Below are 20242 nucleotides of genomic sequence, written 5' to 3' on the forward strand. Positions count from 1 at the left end.
AAGGAAAACACCTTTTAAAATGAAAATGTTACATAAGGGGAATTTTTATGAGTCTCAGTCTCAGTAGTAATATTTACTGGGGTTTAAGATCTCTTTTAACTCTAACATTCCATTTCCTATACTCTCAGATCTCTTTCACCTCTAACAAAATCTTCTATGTTCTACTCAAGCTCTGTGATATGATATTATCATTGATTCATTGGTGCAATCCTCATAGAACATTTAGAACTTAAGGTTGAGAAATCACAAAATGAGAGGGTGTTCTATGCAAGGTTCCCCAAAGTCTTATATTATCAATGCTTATCCTTCCCTCCTTCCTTCCTCCCTTCTTTCCCTTCTTTCTTCCCTGTTTTCCCTCCCTCTCTCCCTTCCTCTTTTCCTCCTTCTTTCTTTCCTGCCATTGTCCTCTTTTCCTTCCTTCCTTCCTTCCTTCCTTCCTTCCTTCCTTCCTTCCTTCCTTCCTTCCTTCCTTCTTTCCTCCCTCTTTCCTTCCCTCATTCCTTCCTGCCTTTTTTCTTCCCTCCCTCCCTTTCTTCCTCCCTCCTTCTCCCTTCCTTTCTTCCCTCTTTCCTCTCTCCCTTCTTCCCTCCCTCCGTCTTTCCTCGTTCTTTCCTTCCTCCCACTGTCCTCTTTTCCTTCCTTCCTTCCTCACTCCCTTCCTTCCTCCCTCCCTCCCTTCCTTCCTTCCTTCCTTCCTTCCTTCCTTCCTAGTTTAAGACTGCACTAATACTTCTGAGACACCCTATATAAATATCATTGTGGCTTTCTTTCTTTTTCATTTATTTGGCATTCTCTACACATTTTTCTTCTTTCCATAAGACCATGTGATTAGAACAACAGTTTTATGTGTCTTTTTACCAATGTTTTCTCTGTCATAACATAACTCTAAAAATGAGACAAAAGATGTGTAGCCATGTTTTTTTTATTTATTATTTTTTTTATTTTTAGTTTACAACACACGGTTCTACAAAATTTTGAGATCCAGATTTTCTCCCCTCCCTCCTCCTCCCTCCCCAAGACGGCATGGAATCTCATATAACTACCATGTATAACTTCACATTGAATTAATTTATACACTAGTCAAGTTGTGGAGAAGAATTATGACCAATGGAGTGAATCATGAGAAAGAAGAGACAGAACCAAAAAAAACCCCAAAAACAAAAACAAAAGAGAAAAAAAAAGGCTAGCATGAAGTGTGCCTCAATCTGCATTCAAATTTCACAGTTCTTTCTCTGGATGAAGACAGCATTCTCCATCGTGAGTCCCCTGGAGTTGTCCTTGCACCTTACGTTGCTGAGAAGAGCAAAGTATGTCAGGGTTGGTCCTCACAGAATCCATATATCTGTGGTTGTGTACAATGTTCTCCTGGCTCTGCTCCGCTCACTCAGCATTATATCGTGTAGGTTTTTCTAGATCATTACAAAGTCCGTATCATCCCCATTTCTTATGGCACAATAGTATTCCATTACCTTTATATACCACAGCTTGTTCAGCCATTCCCCAATTGATGGGCATCCCTTTGATTTCCATTTCTTGGCTACCACAAAAAGAGCCGCTATAAATATTCTTGTACATATGGGTCCTTTTTCCCCTTGTGTGATTTCTTTGTTTTGATAAATTATTTAAAAAACACTTTCTGGGCCAATTGTAAATGTTTGTTTAGGCAGCCCCTTAAATCTATTCGGTTCCTCAGATATGTAGGTCAGAATAAGGTCTGGCATTTTGCAAATACATGTCAGCATGTGCATTCTGTCACTGAAAGCTTCAAACACTATTTTGTTCCCTTTTTTTGGGGTTCAGGAATATGAGTCACCACTGAACAGTAACATTGCCGCATTCGCATTGAAAGCAAAAGTGGTCTATCCCATCAATCAAAAATTTAGGGTAAGTATTCAGAACATTATTCTATAAAACCCCTTAGTTTGTAAATAAGCATTGATTAAATGCTTACCATTTGCCAGGTACTGTGCTAAGCACTGGTTATACAAAAGCTCAAGTGAGACAGTACCTAACCTTGAGGACAGATGTAAAGATAAAAATATATTGATACCAATGTATTAGAGTAAGAGTATAGGTATGAGCAAAAAAGCAAAATTAAAAACAAAGTGATTTTTAGAGGAAAGACATTAATGGTTGAGAGCCAGTGGTAAGGAACGGCTTCATGTAGGAGATGGTGCTTGAGCTGAGCCTTTCAAAGTGATAAATAGGGATTCTAAGAAGTGGGAATGAAGAATTATATTCCAGGAATATTGTACATTTAGTACAAAGGCACAAAAATGTATGGAGTGCCATGTAAAAGGAACAGTAAGACAGATAGTTTGGCTGGACCATAATGTATGTAAATGGTAGCATTGTGTAATTAGATTGGTTAGGTCAATTGGACTTAGGTTGTGAAGAGCTATAAATGTCCAATTTATGTTTGATCTTAGAAGTGATAGTGAGCCACTGGAAATAAGTGAGCAGGACAGTGCCATGGTTTGATCTTTGCTCAGGGAAATCACTTTGGAAACTGTGTTGAGAATGGATTGGGTAGGGAGAGATTTGAGACAAAGAGACCAATTAGGAAATTACTGTAATAGTCCAGGCAAGAGGTAATAAGAACTCAAACTAGAGTGATGGATGAGTAAATAGAGAGGCACAGACAGATGCCAAAGATGCTATATTAATTAGTCAGTTAACAAGCGTTTATTAAGCACTTTTTATGAGCCAGGCATTGTGCCGAGTGCTCAGAATATAAATACAAGCAAAATAGGAAGCAGTCCCTGCCCTCAAGACTTTACATTCTATTGGAGGAAGACAATACATTAAAAAAAACCTGCTGAAATTTGAGATGGGGAGGTTCTTATGTGGGACATGGTAGCAAGTCTGCGGTTAAAAGTGCAGCTGGGAGAAGAATGAAGGATGGTCAATATGAGCCTTTCCTCGAAATGGAGAAGCTCTCCAATGGGAGAAAAAGGTCATAGGGATAAAGAGATGTTGTGGGTGAGAAGGCCACACATGATGATGGAAGTTCCAGGGTGAGAAGGCATTTGAGATATAGTGGCAAAGGTCAGATAATCAGGACTCAGCAAACTATGATGGTCTCACAACCCATTTTTGTACCACTTATGGCCCAAGAAGAGGAATAAAGTGAACACAATTTTGATAAAAGGTAGATGGTGATGAACAATTCATAAGAGATGTATGTAAAAGGGACATAGTGTCATATCAGACCTTAGGCAGAAAGAAGATAAGACAGGCCAAGTGAGCCAGGTTCAGGACCTTGTTCAGAGAAGAGGAATCTGATGGATAAAAGATATGTAGACAACAAGTACAGACAGCAGTTAAGAGCTGGGAACTGAAGCACTAAATAACTGAGATCCATGAATTAGATGCATATAGGAGAGGACAAGCTGACCAAGACCTTCACATCAGTCTAGCTTATGTTGACAACTTCTACTAAGTCAAATGCTGTTCACCCTGTGCTCTGGTTTTCTGCTGCTTCCTACATGGGCAAGGGCTGGCAGGTCTAGTAAGCAGAGAAAGACAGAGCTCCTAGGATGCTGGCTTCTCTTAATTCTATCTAAAATAGAAAAGGTTTAACCATTCCAGAGACTTCTAACACATGAAGCTCATGGAATATCCCAATTCAGATTATAATAGGGTTTGCTGTGTTTGCAAATAGAAACATAGAAAGCAATATATATATATATACATATATATATGTATGTATGTATATATGTAGTATCATTAAGTCCAATTTATTTCTCTTGAATTCAGCAAGCTTTAGTTTTTGTATTCTCCTAACATATGTAGGATGCTGCATGGGTCACCAAGAAGACATACAGTTTAGGCAAGACTCAGTACCTGTTTTCATGGAAGCTAGGGGCTAGTAGGGAGTTAAGATACCAAACACTAATATCCATGGTTGACAACATCAGACAAGTTCAGTAGAAAGGCACAAAAAATAAACTGCTGTATGAAGCAGAGGAAGATAGCCATTAGCTAGAGAAGAGATCAGAGGAAGATTCCTGAGGAAAATGGTATTTGTTCTGGGCTTTAAAAGATGCATAAGAATTCAGCAGGGGAAGCAGGTGAAGAGGAGGTAGAAGGCCATTGTAGTCATGGCATATGGAACTGCCTGAGGAAAGACATAGAAACCAAGTACAGAATCTATTCAGGGGACATCAGTTTTTCAGTCCAGCCGAAGCACGGCATGTACAAGGGGTAGTATAAGATAAATCTGGAAGGTAGGGTAGATTGGTTGGTTGGTTGTTGTCCTTTGTTCTTGAAGAGGACTAAAATGATATGTCTATGTTAGAGTCAAGTTTTGGTGTGTCTGACTGTGCCTGATCAGATCAATATGAACTCGGAATTTTCCACCAAGGGTCAGGAGCAAATAGTCTATGTGAACACCTGGGGCAATTCTCGAAATTTGTGCATCCTGCATTTTCTTTGAGCTGTTACATTTCTGCTTTGCTCATAGAGCACAGCACCTTCTCTGATGTGGGCAGGCTATGCTGAGCAGTCCTGTGCCAGTAGGGTAGAAATGGTGGCAACAGGGGCTTTAAACACCAGGCAAAGATGTCTGTCTATATTTTACAGTTTCTCTTATATTGCCCAATAGTTAATTTAAAAACTATTGGAACTTTGTTCTCATGATATAAAAACAACTAACCAATTTGGTCAACTCAAGGAGAAAATATTAGCCCAATTATGTAATCATATTTGCTAGTTGCTTCGATCCCATCAGTAGCATTATACAAATGCAGCTTGGAAGCAACAGATTGAGAATGCAGTTAATAGCAAACTGATTATTTCTTTTCTTGTGCTACATTGATTAATGGAGAGGGTTTTTTTTCCTTTTTTGTTATCATAGCCTCTTGCAGATGGATCATCTAATCCATCTTTGCATGAAAATTCGAAACAGGCAATTTTGCCTAATCAAATGATGGAAGTTTCTCCTTCAAGTAGTCTTGGATCTCTCAGCCAGGGAGACAAAGAAGACTGCAGTTCTTCTACCAGCATGCATTCTGCCATTAGTGATGACCGATTCCATGACAGAACCTTTGTTAAGGTGAATTCTTTCCCAGAGGTGCTGACCTGTGAAAGGTGAGGACCAAGTTACAATATTCTAGAGGAAGTGATACTTGAGAGTATAGGTCTTCTGCCTTACCTGATAAGGTCACATGAGAATACTGTGGCTTTATAAGTGAAATCGGGCAGCTAGGTGGCTCAGTGAATAGAGTGCTGGGCCTGGGGCCAGAAAGACCCATCTTCCTGAGTTCAAATCTCGTCTCAGACACTTACTAGCTATGTGACCCTGGGCAAGTCACTTAACCCTGTTTGCCTCAGTTTCCTTCTGTAAAATGATCTAGAGAAGAACATGCCAAACTACTCCAGTATCTTTGCCAAGAAAACCCCAAATGCACATTTAGTGCAAAGGTACAAAAACATATGGAGTGCCATGTAAAAGGAACAGTAAGACAGATAGATTGGCTGGACCATAATGCGTATAAATGATAGTATTGTGTAATTAGATTGGATAGGTCAATTGGACTTAGGTCATGAAGAACTGGACATGGCTGAAACGACCGAACAACAAAAATCCATGAAGGAGTCATAGCGTTGTTATTATTATTAATATATAGGATACTTCATATACATATTTTATAGCACCTTAATTTTGCAAAATATTTTATATATATCATCTCATTTTGTCCTCCAGTGACCCTTGACAATAGGTGATATTATTATCCCCATTTTAAGGTCGAGGAAACTGAAGCAAGCAGAAGTTAGTTGACTTGCCCAGGATCACACAGATAGGAAGTGAGATGTGTGAAGCTGAATTTGAACTCAGACCTTCCTAAGTACCATTTTATTCACTGCACCACCTAGCTGCCTCAGATTTATGTGAGTCTCTTCATATGGTGTTTACTTTTGATAAATACTTTTTTGATGATGACGAAGGTGATGATGGTGATGCTAATATCTTTATATATATATATATATATATATATATATATATATATATATATATATATGTGTGTGTGTGTGTGTGTGTGTGTGTGTGTGTATGTATATGCAGAGGTTTAGGATTGAAATGACTGCACAATCGCTGTCTTCCAATACCACTTTGAGGCAGGTGGTGCAAGAAACATTATCCCCATTTTGGAAATGTAAAAACCAGGGCATAGAGAAAGGAAACAGCATGCTTGGATCACAGTGCTAGTGAATGGCAGAGCCAAAATCAGAATTCAGATGTCCCGATTCCAGACCAGGTGCTCTGGATCTTTTCTAACAAGAATGACAAAAAAGTCATCAATATAGTATAGGAAATTTTGGCTTAAAACTAGGAAGAACTAAAAATTAGAGCCATTTAAAAAGAGAAAATGCTACCACTGAAGATAATTATTTCTTTATTATTGTAGTTCTTCAGGAAGATATCAGATCATCTCTTGTTTGGGATGTTGGAAATGAGATTTCTGCTTCCAATAGAAGTTGACTGTGCTTCCGACTCTTGAGCTATGCAAATTGACATACCTAATAAATCCGACAATTAGGCACATGATTAGGTAGCATATTTTCACTGAAAATGATCAAGTGTGATATAGTTGAGTCAGCAGATATGACACTTTTTTCTTTCCTTTTTTCTTTAATTTTTGGCGGGGGCAGGGCTCTCCTACTCCACCTATCCCCCACTTTAAAAACAAAACCCTTATAATAAATATGCATAGTCAAACAAAATAAATTTCCCCATTGGCCATGTCCAAAACTATATAATTTATTTTTGAGTCCTCCACCTCACGATTTGGGTAACATTCTTAAGCATCTTTCTTCAGGAATTGTAATGATCTTTGTGTTAACCAGGGTTCTTACGTCTTTTAAACTTGTTTCCCTTTGTTTTGTTGTGGTTATTGTACAAATTCTTATTCTGATTCTATTCACTTCACTTTGTATCAGTTTATACATGATTTTCCGGATTTATCTGAAACCATCCCTTTCACAATTTCCTGTAATGCAACAATATCTCATTGTATTCATAAATTGTTCAGCCATTTCCCAGTTGCTGAACATCTCGTTAAACAAAAAGGGATGCTGTAAATATCATTTCACATATATGTCCTCTTCCTCTCTAAGATAATACAAACCTTTTAGAGATATCTGTTTTTCAAAGGGAATATGCACAGTTTAGTGACTTTGGGGGCATAGTACCAAATTGCCTTCAAGAATGACTTGGCCAGTTCACAATTCCATCATCATTTTCTCCTCAGCCCCTCCAGTTTTCATCATTTCCTCCCCTTTTTTGTCAGCTTTTCCAACCTGATGAGTATGAGGTAGAACCTCAAATTTCTTTAATTTACACTCCTCAATCTGTAAATAATGTGGATCCTTCTTTCATAAAGTTGTTAATACCTTAGATTTCTGCTTTTGAAAAGTGCCTGTTTGTAACCATTGATAATTTTATTGAGAAATGACTCTTCTAATCATTTCCTTATATATTTTGAATATAAGGTCTTTATCAGAGAAACATTGCAGTGAGTTTTGGAAAGGGGTATTTTCTCAGCTTTTCTCTGTGCCCAAACTCAGTCATTATAATAGCATACCATTCAGTTTTATTCGTTTTATTGTTCTGTCCATTTATATTGTCGTAATTATTGTGTATATTATTGCATTGTTTATTTATTTTTATATGTTCATTTCTATTATGCTCAACTCGGCTTGCTCCTAATTCTAGTACTCTCATTATTACGTTTGCCTCGGTACTCCCTCATTCTCTGTTATATAATCTCTAAGTTCATTTCTTCAACAAGCTTCTCCAGCCTGTAATGTCTTATGACCCCAGGAATAACAATTCCTAGCTTGGTTTCCTAGATAATTTTCAGTCTTACTTAAAAGTACTGATCCTGGCTGTAGATAATTTTCCTCCCACCCCCTGGAGATTTGGTCCTTAGTCACTTACCATTCAATGCTTCTCATTCCTTATCACTGTCACTATGAATGAGAAGCTAGAGCTTGTTAATCCTGTCCATACATTCCCCCCATTGGATTTTCTCCTTTTTTCTCTCTCCTCCTGTCTTTTGCTTCAAAGTTCAACCACAGATATAATTTTCAACTATTTCTCTGCTAGGACTGATACCTTTTATACATTATTAATATAATATCCATTTTATTCTTCCATTTACAAGACATACTCATCATTTCATAATGACCAAGCTCTTTACATTTTAATGAATAGTCACTGTCTCTTGGTGTTTCTCTGTCTTCTAAGTGAAGATCTGAATATAAGTTGTTGGGCTTAGTAAGAGAACTCTGGACTGATGTTAACCATTATCTCAAAAGATTACACAAAATGGAAAAATAAATTGGTCAGGAAGATAAGTTGAGAGGCTAATGTGTAAAATACTATGTGTGAAATATGCTGACCTTGAACTTAGAGATTCGACATTCGAATCCTCCTGTTCCTTCTGGCTAGTTATATGATCTTGAACATATAATTTCATCCCTAAAAGTCTTGGCTTCGTCTGTAAGATGGGCATAATAATACTTATGGCCCCTACCCACTTTAGAGAGTAGGTCTAAGGCTTAGATGAGATATTATATGTGAAAGTGCTTTGCAACTGTAAAGCACTTCATCATTATTATTTATTACTGGGTTGTTATTGCTGTCATGTTGTTTTACATCTACTTTTCTTAATAGAGCAGTGTCTCTGACCCTTACTTACCTTGTTATTATTCTTTGAGAAGCAGCATTATATAGGGAGCAGAGTGTTAGGCCTTTGAATCAGAAGGTCTGGGTTCAAATTCTGTCTCTGCTACTTATTATGTGGCACTGGGCAAGACATTAATCTCTCCAAGACTCAGTTTTCTCAGCTGTAAAATGAGGGGTTGGACCAGTTTGGGGCTTCTTAATCATTTTTATTTCATTGACCCTTTGTCAATCTGGCAAAATCTATGGACCTTGCAGAATAACTTTTTTGCTTGAATAAATACAATATTTATAATTACAAAGGAAACCAATTATATTGAAACACAGTTCTATACATACACATGCACGTTTACATATACACACATACGTGTATGTATATGCGTGTGTATGTTTATATATGTGTAACTGTATTATATATGTACACGTGTGTTTATAATTTGTATATATGTGTACATGTACACACATATTTATACATGCATGCATGAATATACATGTGATATATGTGTATATATGCATGTACATACACACATGTATATGAAACACACTACAGACTTTTCTTTTACATTCACAAACCACCAGGTTAATAACCCCTTGACTAGATAACATCTCAGTTCCATGATTTATGATGTCTACAATGGCTGTGATAATATTGGTCATACTTACCTCACAGAGTTGTGGAAAATAAAGTGTTCTCTCAGCCGTGACACATTATAGAAATGAAAGCTATTTTTCTGTCACTCATCCTTGGTCAAAGTTGGGTTTTAATTTTTCTTTTTTAAGTTGGGTTTTTATGTATGCTAATATCTCATCAAGACAGTAGGAAAATTAAAAGGCATTGGGCATGATTTATATAAATGATCTAGCGTTAAAGTTGACAACAAAAATTGCTGAGTGTTGTGCTAATGAAGTTTCACTGGAGTCATTTATTTTAGTCACTATAATAAAGTTTTCTGCTTTTTATTTCAGTTTTGATATTAGCTTGTGTCTGCATAGCCTTCACCTGAAAAGCCTGCTACTCTTAGATAAGGAATTGAGGCAGGAAAAACACATGGTAGGTGGAAAATGGTTGTTTTTATGTATTTTTTTGATGAGAGTATGACTGTGGTTTTATTAGAAAATGTAACAACTTTACCTAGTTGAGAAGCAGAAATGGCTGTGAGGGGTTCCCCTTTACCAGGAAGCCATATGACCACTTGTCAGGTGTTATACATAAAAGAGATTCTTGCTCTGGTATGGGATGGTCTCTGGCCCCTAAGCTGGTGGTCAGCTCTGTAAAACTGTAAATATGTTACTTTGTCCACATAGCCTACTTTGTTTATGGGAACATCTTCTCTCATCAATTCATCATGTCTTTAAACATTGGTTGACTCTGGGTTCTCCACGGTTAAGATAGAGAGGCAGAGAACCAGCTTGGGTGGGTCCTACCAATCTGGAAAGACTTTTAGCGTGGGGCTTGGGGACAGCATAAGGAACAGCCAAGCAAAATAGAAAGCTTTATCACAAGAGGATTGCTCCTTAGGGAACCCATTTATTCTGACCTAGAAATCTCTTAGAATGCTGAATGCAAAGGTATTCTGGAAGTAATTAGAATCCATATAGGTGGAAGGTATGACAAAGTGAAGAAATCATGAGATCTTAAAATATCGAATTGTGTGATTAAGTGTTCCATCTAGATAGAAAAAAGTATATAGTGTACTCAAAACTCTTTAAATATTTTAATTTATTTTAATTTTATTTAAAAATTAAATAATTTTAATTTATATCATGTTCAATTTATGTAATATTTTTAATTCACTGTCTATTGTACACACATGTCCTTTATTCTAAAAATGATTTAGTGCAAAGATAGTCTTTAGGTTTACTTATGGCTCTTCAAAACTTTAAGTATGATTCCTGATTAGGGAGTCAAAAGAATAAAAAAAAATAGAGTATCCTGATGAAAGCCATATAATGACCCTTGAAAAGGTCTAAAATAACATTATAAGACATAAAGATTTGGAGGAAAACAGGCATTGTAAATACAATTTTTCTTAAATAAATGTTTTATTGATTTTTTAAATGTCACTATAACTTCCCAGTGCCCTCCCTGTCCCCAAGAATAGAACCTTCCCTTAAGAAAGACAAACTAAACAAAATAAACAAAATCACCAACCACACCTGACAGCATATGTCTAATTTCACACCATCTCTCAGCATATTTGTCACTTTTCCTCTTTTGTCATATTAGCTGGTCTGAGAGGTGTGAGGCAGTGCTTCAGAGATATTTAAATTTACCTTTATCTAATCAATAATAATTTAGAATACTTTTTCATGTGACTAGAGATAGATTTGATTTCTTCCTTTGAAAACTGCCTGTTCATATCTTTTGACCATTTGTCAATTAGGGAATGACTTATTCTTAAAAATTTGACTCAGTTCTCTATATATTTGAGAAATGAGGACTTTATCAGAGAAACTTACTAAAAGTTTTCCCACTTTCCTTCTAATCCTGGCTGCATTGATTTTGTTTGTACAAAAACATTTTAATCTGCTATAATCAGAATTGTCCATTTTACATCCGGTAATGATCTCTATCTCTTATTTAGTCATAAATTCTTTCCTTATCCATATATCTCATTGATACATTTTTCCCTACTCTCCTAATTTCCTTATGATATTGCCCTTTATGCCTAAATCATGTACCCATTTTGGCCTTATGACATGTGGATCTGTATCTAGATTCTGCCATAATGTTTTCCAGTTTTTCCAGCAGTTTTTGTCATATAGTGATTTTTTTTTTGTCCCAAAATCTTCGATCTTTGGGTTTGTCAAACATTAGGTTACTATGGTCATTTACTATAGTCTGTTGTATACCGAATCTATTCCACTGATCCCCTACTCTATTTGTTAGCCAGTACCAGATTGTTTTGATGTTTACTACTTTATAATACAGCTTGAGATTTGACATGGCGAGGCTACCTTCCTTTAATTTTTTTCAATGATTCCTTCCCTATTCTTGACCTTTTGTTCTTCCAAGTGAATTTTGTTATTATTTTTCTAGCTCTATAAAATAATTTTTGGTAGTTTGACTTTTTAAGCTCTCACTTTCTATGTCATATGGTAACTTCCATGACTAATGTTTAATATCCTATAATATTTTTATAATGTTTCCTATAATGTCAAATTTTTAAGAATGAATCATTCTCCAATTGATAAATGGTCAAAAGATTTATATTCTGAGAAGAAAAAATCAAGTTTATATATATATATATATATATATATATATATATATATATATATATATAGTCACATGAAAAAGTGTTCTAAATCATTAATGATTAGAGAAAGCGAATTATAATACCTCTGAAGCACCACTTCACACCTCTCAGATTGGCTAATATGACAAAAAGGAAAATGATAAATATGCAGAGAGATGGTAGACCATGGGTGTGGAATTAGACATATGCTGTCAGGCATGGTCAGTAATTTTGTTTATTTTGTTTTGTTTGTCTTTTTTAAGGGAAGGTCCAGTAAATTTACTACAAAGTTAGGTAAAAACTGGTCTTGAGCTATTGTTTTTCTTCTTTTTATAGATGTTTATCCAGATTCTCAAAATGTCCCTGACTGATATTCTTTCAAAGAAGAAAGCTGGTGATGATTTGTATCAAAAGATCATTTCAAAACAAGAAATGGTAAGAGTTACAACTTACACGTCAAAGAAACATTTTTAATAAGGCTCACATTGCTCTCATTTTAACCAACTAACACATGGCTGTTGACAACTAAATGTGCTCTCTTACATCTGGAATTTTGAAAACAAATGTAGATTACAAATCTTTTTTTAATTTTTTTTTCAACTTGAAATTTTGTTGGACCCAGACTACAGAGGGGATAGGTCCTAACTCATAACTACCGTGAACACAGGCCGTGGAGAATGATGCTTCTTGTGCCATGGGGCACTCAGACTGGGCACTCTCCTACTCCAGGAAGCTTGCAGAGACAGAAGCAGAAGAACAGGCTTTGGCCTCAGCAGAAGCTGAAGCTGAAGCTGAAGCCGAGACCGAGGTAGAGGCAGCAGCAGTGGTGGAGGCAGAGGTAGAGGAGGTTGCTGCCTCTTCCCAAAAGGCTTCATTGTATTGGACAGCCCAGCTAAGAGGGTCCCTCCTTTGAATCTTAGCAACGAAGCACAGGATGTGCATGTTGCTGGTCTCTAGGAAAGCTCTGGGTCATATTCTTCAGGGTCAGTGTAAGGAATCCGGTTGTACTCCAAATACCTCTGGTGGACAAATTCATCAGGGACCCCCTTCTTCACATCCCCAAAGAGTGGATGCTTTTTGTTGGTTAAGTCGCATCTTCCTGAGCATGTCCCAAACCACAGCCTCCTTGGCAGAGTTCCCCTTCATGAAAATGAGGCTCAGGATGACCATCAGAAGCCCCATATTTGCTATATCATGTTTTGGCCTCATGCAGTCATCTTTCAGGGGCTCCAATTTGTTAAGGAGCACATAAGCAGGAACCTTGTCATCAATCTCCTTCAACTCTATTCCAAATGCCTGCTCCAACATCTGACCAGCTCAGTTCATGATCTCTGTGGTCATTTCCTTGTATTCTTTAACTATAGTATTCACAGTGTCATTTTGTTTGATGGACACTTTTGTCTGATCCTTCACTAGCAGGTACTAGAGCACCTCACAGACCTTCTTTTCAATCCTGGACTGAGTCCTCTGCTGCAGTCCCCAAACCTACCCCAGCAACCTCCCCTCTTCCTCCTCTTCCTCCTCTTCCTCCTCAGGGCAGATTGGTCTGCTGGTCTCATCTCTTTCTTCATCTTTGTTAGATGTCTCTACCCTTAAAGGAACCTGCAGTGTCTTTCTGCGTGGGCCTTTCTTCTATTTTGGTGATTTTTTTCCCACAGCTACATCTTGATCCTAAAAACCACTGGCTCCAGCCATCCCGAAGCCTGAGGTGAAAGGGTCCTCATCTAGGCCCCCACCACCACAGGAGCCTCCACAGATCTTTTTTAAAAGATGTACTTATATCCTTTGCATCTAAAGAGCTTCTTGATGATATCTCCTGTAAAATATTAATAACTGTTAAAAAGATCATCTGTAATAGGCAATCATCAGGAGTTCTAGAATCTGAGGAACTGAGTTCAAATTCTCTCTCTTACAGGTCTTTTAAATTCCCTGGGACACAGTTTCCTCATTTTCAAAATGGAGAGATTGGACTGCATGATTCCTAAAGTTCTTTCCAGTTCCAAATCTGTGATCTTTATAATCCTATTAATTCCACAAGTGCTGTAGCCTAGTCCTCATCTTTTATCATCTCCAGTGTTTCAGGATTGCTTCTTGTTGTAGCTTTGCCTGACATTTTTCTTTTTAAATTTCATGTCCAGACCTGTGATCAGTCCACGTAGCTAGGTGATACAGTGGACAGACGACTGGGCTTGCAGTCATGAAACGCTGATTCAAATGAAGCCTTAGGCACTTCCTAGCTGTGACCCTGGGCATCCAGCTTAACCTCAGTCTTCCTCAATTTCCTCATCTGTAAAGTGGAGATGATAATAGCATCTACTTCACGGGGTCGTTGTGATGATCAAATAAAATATCTGTCAGGAGCTGTGTAAACCTTAAAGTGCTAGGTAAATGCTGCTATTACTATAATCTGGCTATTATTTCTTGGTGTAGGGAGCTCCCAGTATTGAAACTCTCTCCACCCATGTAGATTAGCAGTTTCTTTGTAACATAGATTTTTTTTATTTTTTTTAATTTAAATTTATTTATTTAACATATTTGGTTTTCAGCATTGATTTTCACAACAGTTTGAATTACAAATTTTCTCCCCATTTCTACCCTCCCCCCCCACTCCAAGATGGCATATATTCTGGTTGCCCTATTCCCCAGTCAGCCCTCCCCTCTATCACCCCCCTCCCTTCTCATCCCCTTTTCCCTTCCTTTCTTGTAGGGCAAGATAAATTTCTACGCCCCATTGCCTGTGTATCTTATTTTTTAGTTGCATGCAAAAACTTTTCTTTTGTTGTTTTTGAACATCTGTTTTTAAAACTTTGAGTTCCAAATTCTCTTCCCTCTTCCCTTCCCACCCACCCTCCCTAAGAAGTCAAGCAATTCAACCTGGGCCACACATGTATCATTATGTATAACCCTTCCACAATACTCATGTTGTGAAAGGCTAACTACATTTTGCTCCTTCCCAACCCATCCCGCTTTATTGAATTTTCTCCCTTGACCCTTTCCCCTTTCCAAAGTGTTTTTTTCATTACCTCCACCCCCATCTGCCCTCCGCTCCATCATCCCCCCTTCTTTTATATTTTTTTATCTTCCTCCCTCTTCTTTCCTGTGGGGTAAGATACCCAACTGAGTATGTATGGTATTCCCTCCTCAGGCCAAATCTGATGAGAGCAAGGTTCACTCATTCCCCCCCTCACCTGCCCTCTCCCCTCCTCCCACAGAACTGCTTCCTCTTGCCACCTTTATGGGAGATAATCCACCCCATTCTATCTCTCCCTATCTCCCTCTCTCAGTATGTTGCTCTCTCATCCCTTAATTTCATTTTATTTCTTTTAGATATCTTCCCTTCATCTTCAACTCACCCTGTGTCTGCTCTCTCTCTTTTACATATATATATATACACACACATATATATACATACATACACATACATACATATACACATAGATATATACATACATACACATTCACTTCTATATATACATAAACATGTATATATATATATATATATATATATATATATATGCATATTCCCTTCATCTACCCTAATACTGAGGTCTCATGAATCATACACATCATCTTTCCATGTAGGAATGTAAACAAAACAGTTCAACTTTAGTAAGTCCCTTGCAATTTCTGTTTCTTGATTACCTTTTCATGCTTCTCTTGATTCTTGTGTTTGAAAGTCAAATTTTCTGTTCAGTTCTGATCTTTTCACTGAGAAAGCTTGAAAGTCCTCTATTTTATTGAAAGTCTATATTTTGCCTTGGAACATGATACTCAGTTTTGCTGGGTAGGTGATTCTAGGTTTTAATCCTAGCTCCATTGACCTCTGGAATATCGCATTCCAAGCCCTTCAATCTCTTAATGTACAAGCTGCCAGATCTTGGGTTATTCTGATTGGGTTTCCACAATACTCAAATTGTTTCTTTCTGGCTGCTTGCAGTATTTTCTCCTTGATCTGGGAACTCTGGAATTTGGCGACAATATTCCTGGGAGATTTCTTTTTGGGATCTATTTGAGGAGGCGATCGATGGATTCTTTCAATTTCTATTTTGCCCTGTGGCTCTAGAATATCAGGGCAGTTCTCCTTGATAATTTCTTGAAAGATGGCATCTAGACTCTTTTTTTGCTCATGGCTTTCAGGTAGTCCAATAATTTTTAAATTATCTCTCCTGGATCTATTTTCCAGGTCAGTGGTTTTTCCAAGGAGATATTTCACATTGTCTTCCATTTTTTCATTCCTTTGGTTCTGTTTTAGAATATCCTGATTTCTCATAAAGTCACTAGCTTCCACTTGCTCCAATCTAATTTTTAAAGTAGTATTTTCTTCAGTAGTCTTTTGGACCTCCTTTTCCATTTGGCTAATTCTGCCTTTCAAGGCATTCTTCTCCTCATTGGCTTTTTGGAGCTCTTTTGCCATTTGAGTTAATCTATTTTTAAGGTGTTGTTTTCTTCAGTGTATTTTTCAGTATTTTTTTGGGTCTCCTTTAGCAAGTCATTGACTTGTTTTTCATGCTTTTCTCGCATCCTTCTCATTTCTCCTCCCAATTTTTCCTCTACTTCTCTAACTTGCTTTTCCAAATCCTTTTTGAGCTCTTCCATGGCCTGAGACCAGTTCATGTTTTTCTTGGAGGCTTTTTTTGTAGGCTCTATGACTTTGTTGTCTTCTTTAGGCTGTATGTTTTGGTATTCTTTGTCACCAAAGAAAGAATCCAAAGTCTGAGACTGAATCTGGGTGTGCTTTCGCTGCCTGGCCATATTCCCAACCAACTAACTTGACCCTTGAGTTTTTCAGTGGGGTATGACTGCTAGTAGAGTAACGAGTTCTATGTTCCACGTTTGGGGGGGAGGTGCCAGCTCTGTCACCCCAGCACTCCTCCTTCCCCAAGAACCCCCAGCCCGAACTGGGCTTAGATCTTCAGCAGGCTCTTCACTCCTGCTCTGATCCGCCACTTAATTCCTCCCACCAGGTGGGCCTGGGGCCAGAAGCAGCAGCAACTGTAGCTGCCGCACCTCCACTGCCCCCGGGGCTGGAAGCCGAACTCCGACCTCCTTCCACTCCCACAGCTTTTCCCACTAACCTTCTCCGCAGTCTTTGGTGTTTGTGGGTTGAGGGGTCTGGTAACTGTCGCAGCTCACATATTCAGGGCACTAGGGGCCCCATCCGGCCGACTCCAAGTTTGGTTGTTCCACGCCGCTCAGGCTGGGCTCTGCTCCACTCCGTTCCCAGCTCCCAGCTCCCAGCTCCGTGTGGAATAGACCTCACCGAGAGACCATCCAGGTTGTCCTGGGCTGGAGCCCTGCTTCCCTCTGCTGTTCTGTGAGTTCTGCCATTCTAGAATTGGTTCAGAGCCATTTTTTATAGGTTTTTGGAGGGACTCAGTACGGAGCTCACTCTAGTCCCTGCTTACCAGCCGCCATCTTGGCTCCGTCCCCCGAGAACCGTAACATAGATTTTTAAGGAAATTATCTGGGGGTACTTAGGGGTTAAATGACTAGTCCATGGTCCCTCAGCCAGAATCTGTCAGATGCAGCACTGCCATCCGAGTCTTCTTATTCCTAGGTCAGTCTTCTTTCCATCATACCACCCCACCTGACAAACTCAAAAATACAAACCTTTCTATGAGGATGTCATTTTCTTTCCAAAATGGCATTTGAAAAATAGCAACGAATTCAGAAAATTTGCACATTTTCCATCATTGCTTGTGATGGGATACCTACTAAGTGGCACTTTTAAGTCAGTGAAAAATGATCAGAAGAGGTATCACAGAGTAGCAGAAGGAACGGTGCCTTTAAAGACAGAAGATACGGGCTCAAGTCCTCCCACTGACATTCATGAGCTCTCTGATCCTGGCTGATTCCTTCATTTTTCTGATAGAGACATCCTTCACTCCTAAGGTATAAATAGTGTACTCAAGGCTTCCCCACAAGACCACAGTAAAGAAAATGCTTTGTAAACTGTACCAATGTGAGCTGCCATTAATATATGAGAAAGCAAATACAAGAATCTCACAATGTGACAGGGTGTGGAGGAGTCTAAACGAACATCTGTAGAAGTGCCCTCACTAATGAAAACACTGATCCAGCAAAAGAAGCATCCAGATGATAAAAAAATAATCAGTGGTATATTCGTACTTATAATGACCTCTTTCTTCATTTCTTACTCACTTTTGATAAAGGTCAAACTTCACATTTGTGCTCATTTTGTCTTTTACCCATGATTTTTATTTTTAATTAAAACTCTGGGGAAAAGTTGCCGTGTGTGTGTGTGTGTGTGTGTGTGTGTGTATGTTTGTGTGTGTGGTATGTATAGATATAAGATATTGTTATTCTCTTAAAAATATTAACTGCAAAAAGGCAGCCATCAATTTAAAAAATATTTAGAATCATGAAATTATAACAATAAAGACATGCAAGAGGATCAAATCACATTAATTAGTTCTGTGTAGGAATGGTTCCTCCTCCCCCCTTCCCATTTTTTCTTTTTTTCCCCAGAGCCTAGGATAGGGTTGCATATAGTAGGTGCTCAATAAATAGAAAGATATATGGTGAATTGTAAATAGCCTGGTACATATTACCAACAATGATTCCTACAGAAGAAATTACATTAAATGCATCAACAATGATGTACATGACCAGGAAAGGCAGTGGGGAAGTCATACCATGAGTGCAAGGAAGAATGGATGGACAGCCTGAGTGTGCTCCTGTTTTCCATGAAATAATAAAAATTTAGAGGAATGAGAAAAGAGCTATAAAATGAAATGGGCAAGGACTACATAGCATGGAGATGAGACCTCAACTAGGAGAGGGAATAAGCATTTATTTAGTGCCTACTGCATTCCAAGAACTATACTAAGTGTTTTTTAAAAATATTAGTGTATTTGATCCTAACAATGACCCTGTAAGGTAGGTGCTATTATCATCTCCATTTTGCTATTGAGGAAACTGAGATAAGCAGATGTGAAGAGACTTAGCCAGTATCATACACCTGCTAGGAAGTCTCTGAGGCTGGATTTGAACTCATATATTCCTGATTCCTGGCTTAGTCCTTTATCCACTGTGCCACCTAGCTACCTCAAATAGCCCCATGGATCAAGACTTTGATGGGACTGCAATATTGACATAAATAGATGCTGTCCTCCACAAATACCATTGTTTTTACTCTGTTATATAGGCTCCCTCTTCATCATATAAATTCAGTTTATTAAATTTAGTTATATGCTAGGCGCTTCAGAGTGCCAAAGAATTATGAGGTATAGTCTCTGCCCTCCTAAAGCTCCCAGTCTAATAGTTGGATGCAGCATAGCATAGATAAGAATAATGCAAAAGGGAGTATGCTAATAAGAGAAGTACAAAGTGCTATAAGTTTAGGAAAGGAAGAGCACATTCCTAATTCAAACACAGTTATAGACACTCTTCCAACGGACATAGACCTTGGCTTTTATCTCTAATAACAGCAGTGAAAATTATTTTTAATATTCTATGATTATTTAATGTAAATTATCTCAGAGCCTCCTCACAACAACTCTGAAGTAGGAATTATAAGTACTTTTATTCCTACTTTCCGGATCAAGAAATTGAGGCTTATCAAGATTTAGTGCTTTATACAATGCCACCCAGGTAAATCCCACTAGATCTGGAAAGCAGGTCATATGACTTCTGATGTAGTGCTCTTTTCACGGTGCCAAGATATCTTAAAGTATTAAAATAAAATGAAAAATACACCTGTAGGACTAATACATGATGCCCAGTTGTTTTTTGGAAATCCTATATCAAGGCAGCAAGGTGATGTATATGCGTATGTACGTATCTATAGCTATAGAGAAACATTATTGTAGCTTTTGGGGGTGAGGTGGAGGAAGGGAAAAAAAAACAAAGTAAAAAAGTATATAGCAAAGAACAAAAGAAAACTCACAAAGAAGTAAAGAAAAGATGGACAATTCTCAAAACAACATGTATTATTTATTATATAGGCTTTCTTGAAATGAAAATCTATTGTTATATATTTTGAATCCTCTCTTGTGTTCTGCTATCCTCTCTTGCCCTGTGAAAGGAGTTAGACTAGATAATGGTCCCTTCCATCTCTAAAGCCCATTATCCTCCAACCTTTACTAAGTGTGTGACCTTGAGTAAATAATTTTGATCCTCAAATGCCTTCTTCTATGTAATATGAGGATGCCAGTGCTTGCATCTATTTCAGAGGATTTTTATGAGATAAATATTTTGTAAGCCATAAAATGCCATAGGAGAATGAGTTATGATTATAAATATAAAAACCAATGGGACATTTTAATCAAGGATGAACAAATAGCTTTTTCTGTTG

The 20242-nt window shown here is 37.9% G+C and overlaps 1 protein-coding gene across 1 annotated transcript in view; it reads left to right on the plus strand.

The window, feature by feature from the left end:
- Positions 1-20242, plus strand: part of EVC (EvC ciliary complex subunit 1) — a 142536-nt gene that overhangs the window by 20235 nt on the left and 102059 nt on the right. The window contains exons 3-6 of the mRNA XM_036762296.1: positions 1801-1884; positions 4859-5091; positions 9656-9740; positions 12262-12360. Of these exons, the coding sequence (XP_036618191.1) occupies positions 1801-1884; positions 4859-5091; positions 9656-9740; positions 12262-12360 (501 nt within the window). The remainder of the gene's footprint in view (positions 1-1800; positions 1885-4858; positions 5092-9655; positions 9741-12261; positions 12361-20242) is intronic.

Source organism: Trichosurus vulpecula, chromosome 6 (assembly GCF_011100635.1).
Source record: "Trichosurus vulpecula isolate mTriVul1 chromosome 6, mTriVul1.pri, whole genome shotgun sequence".
NCBI lineage: Eukaryota > Metazoa > Chordata > Mammalia > Diprotodontia > Phalangeridae > Trichosurus > Trichosurus vulpecula.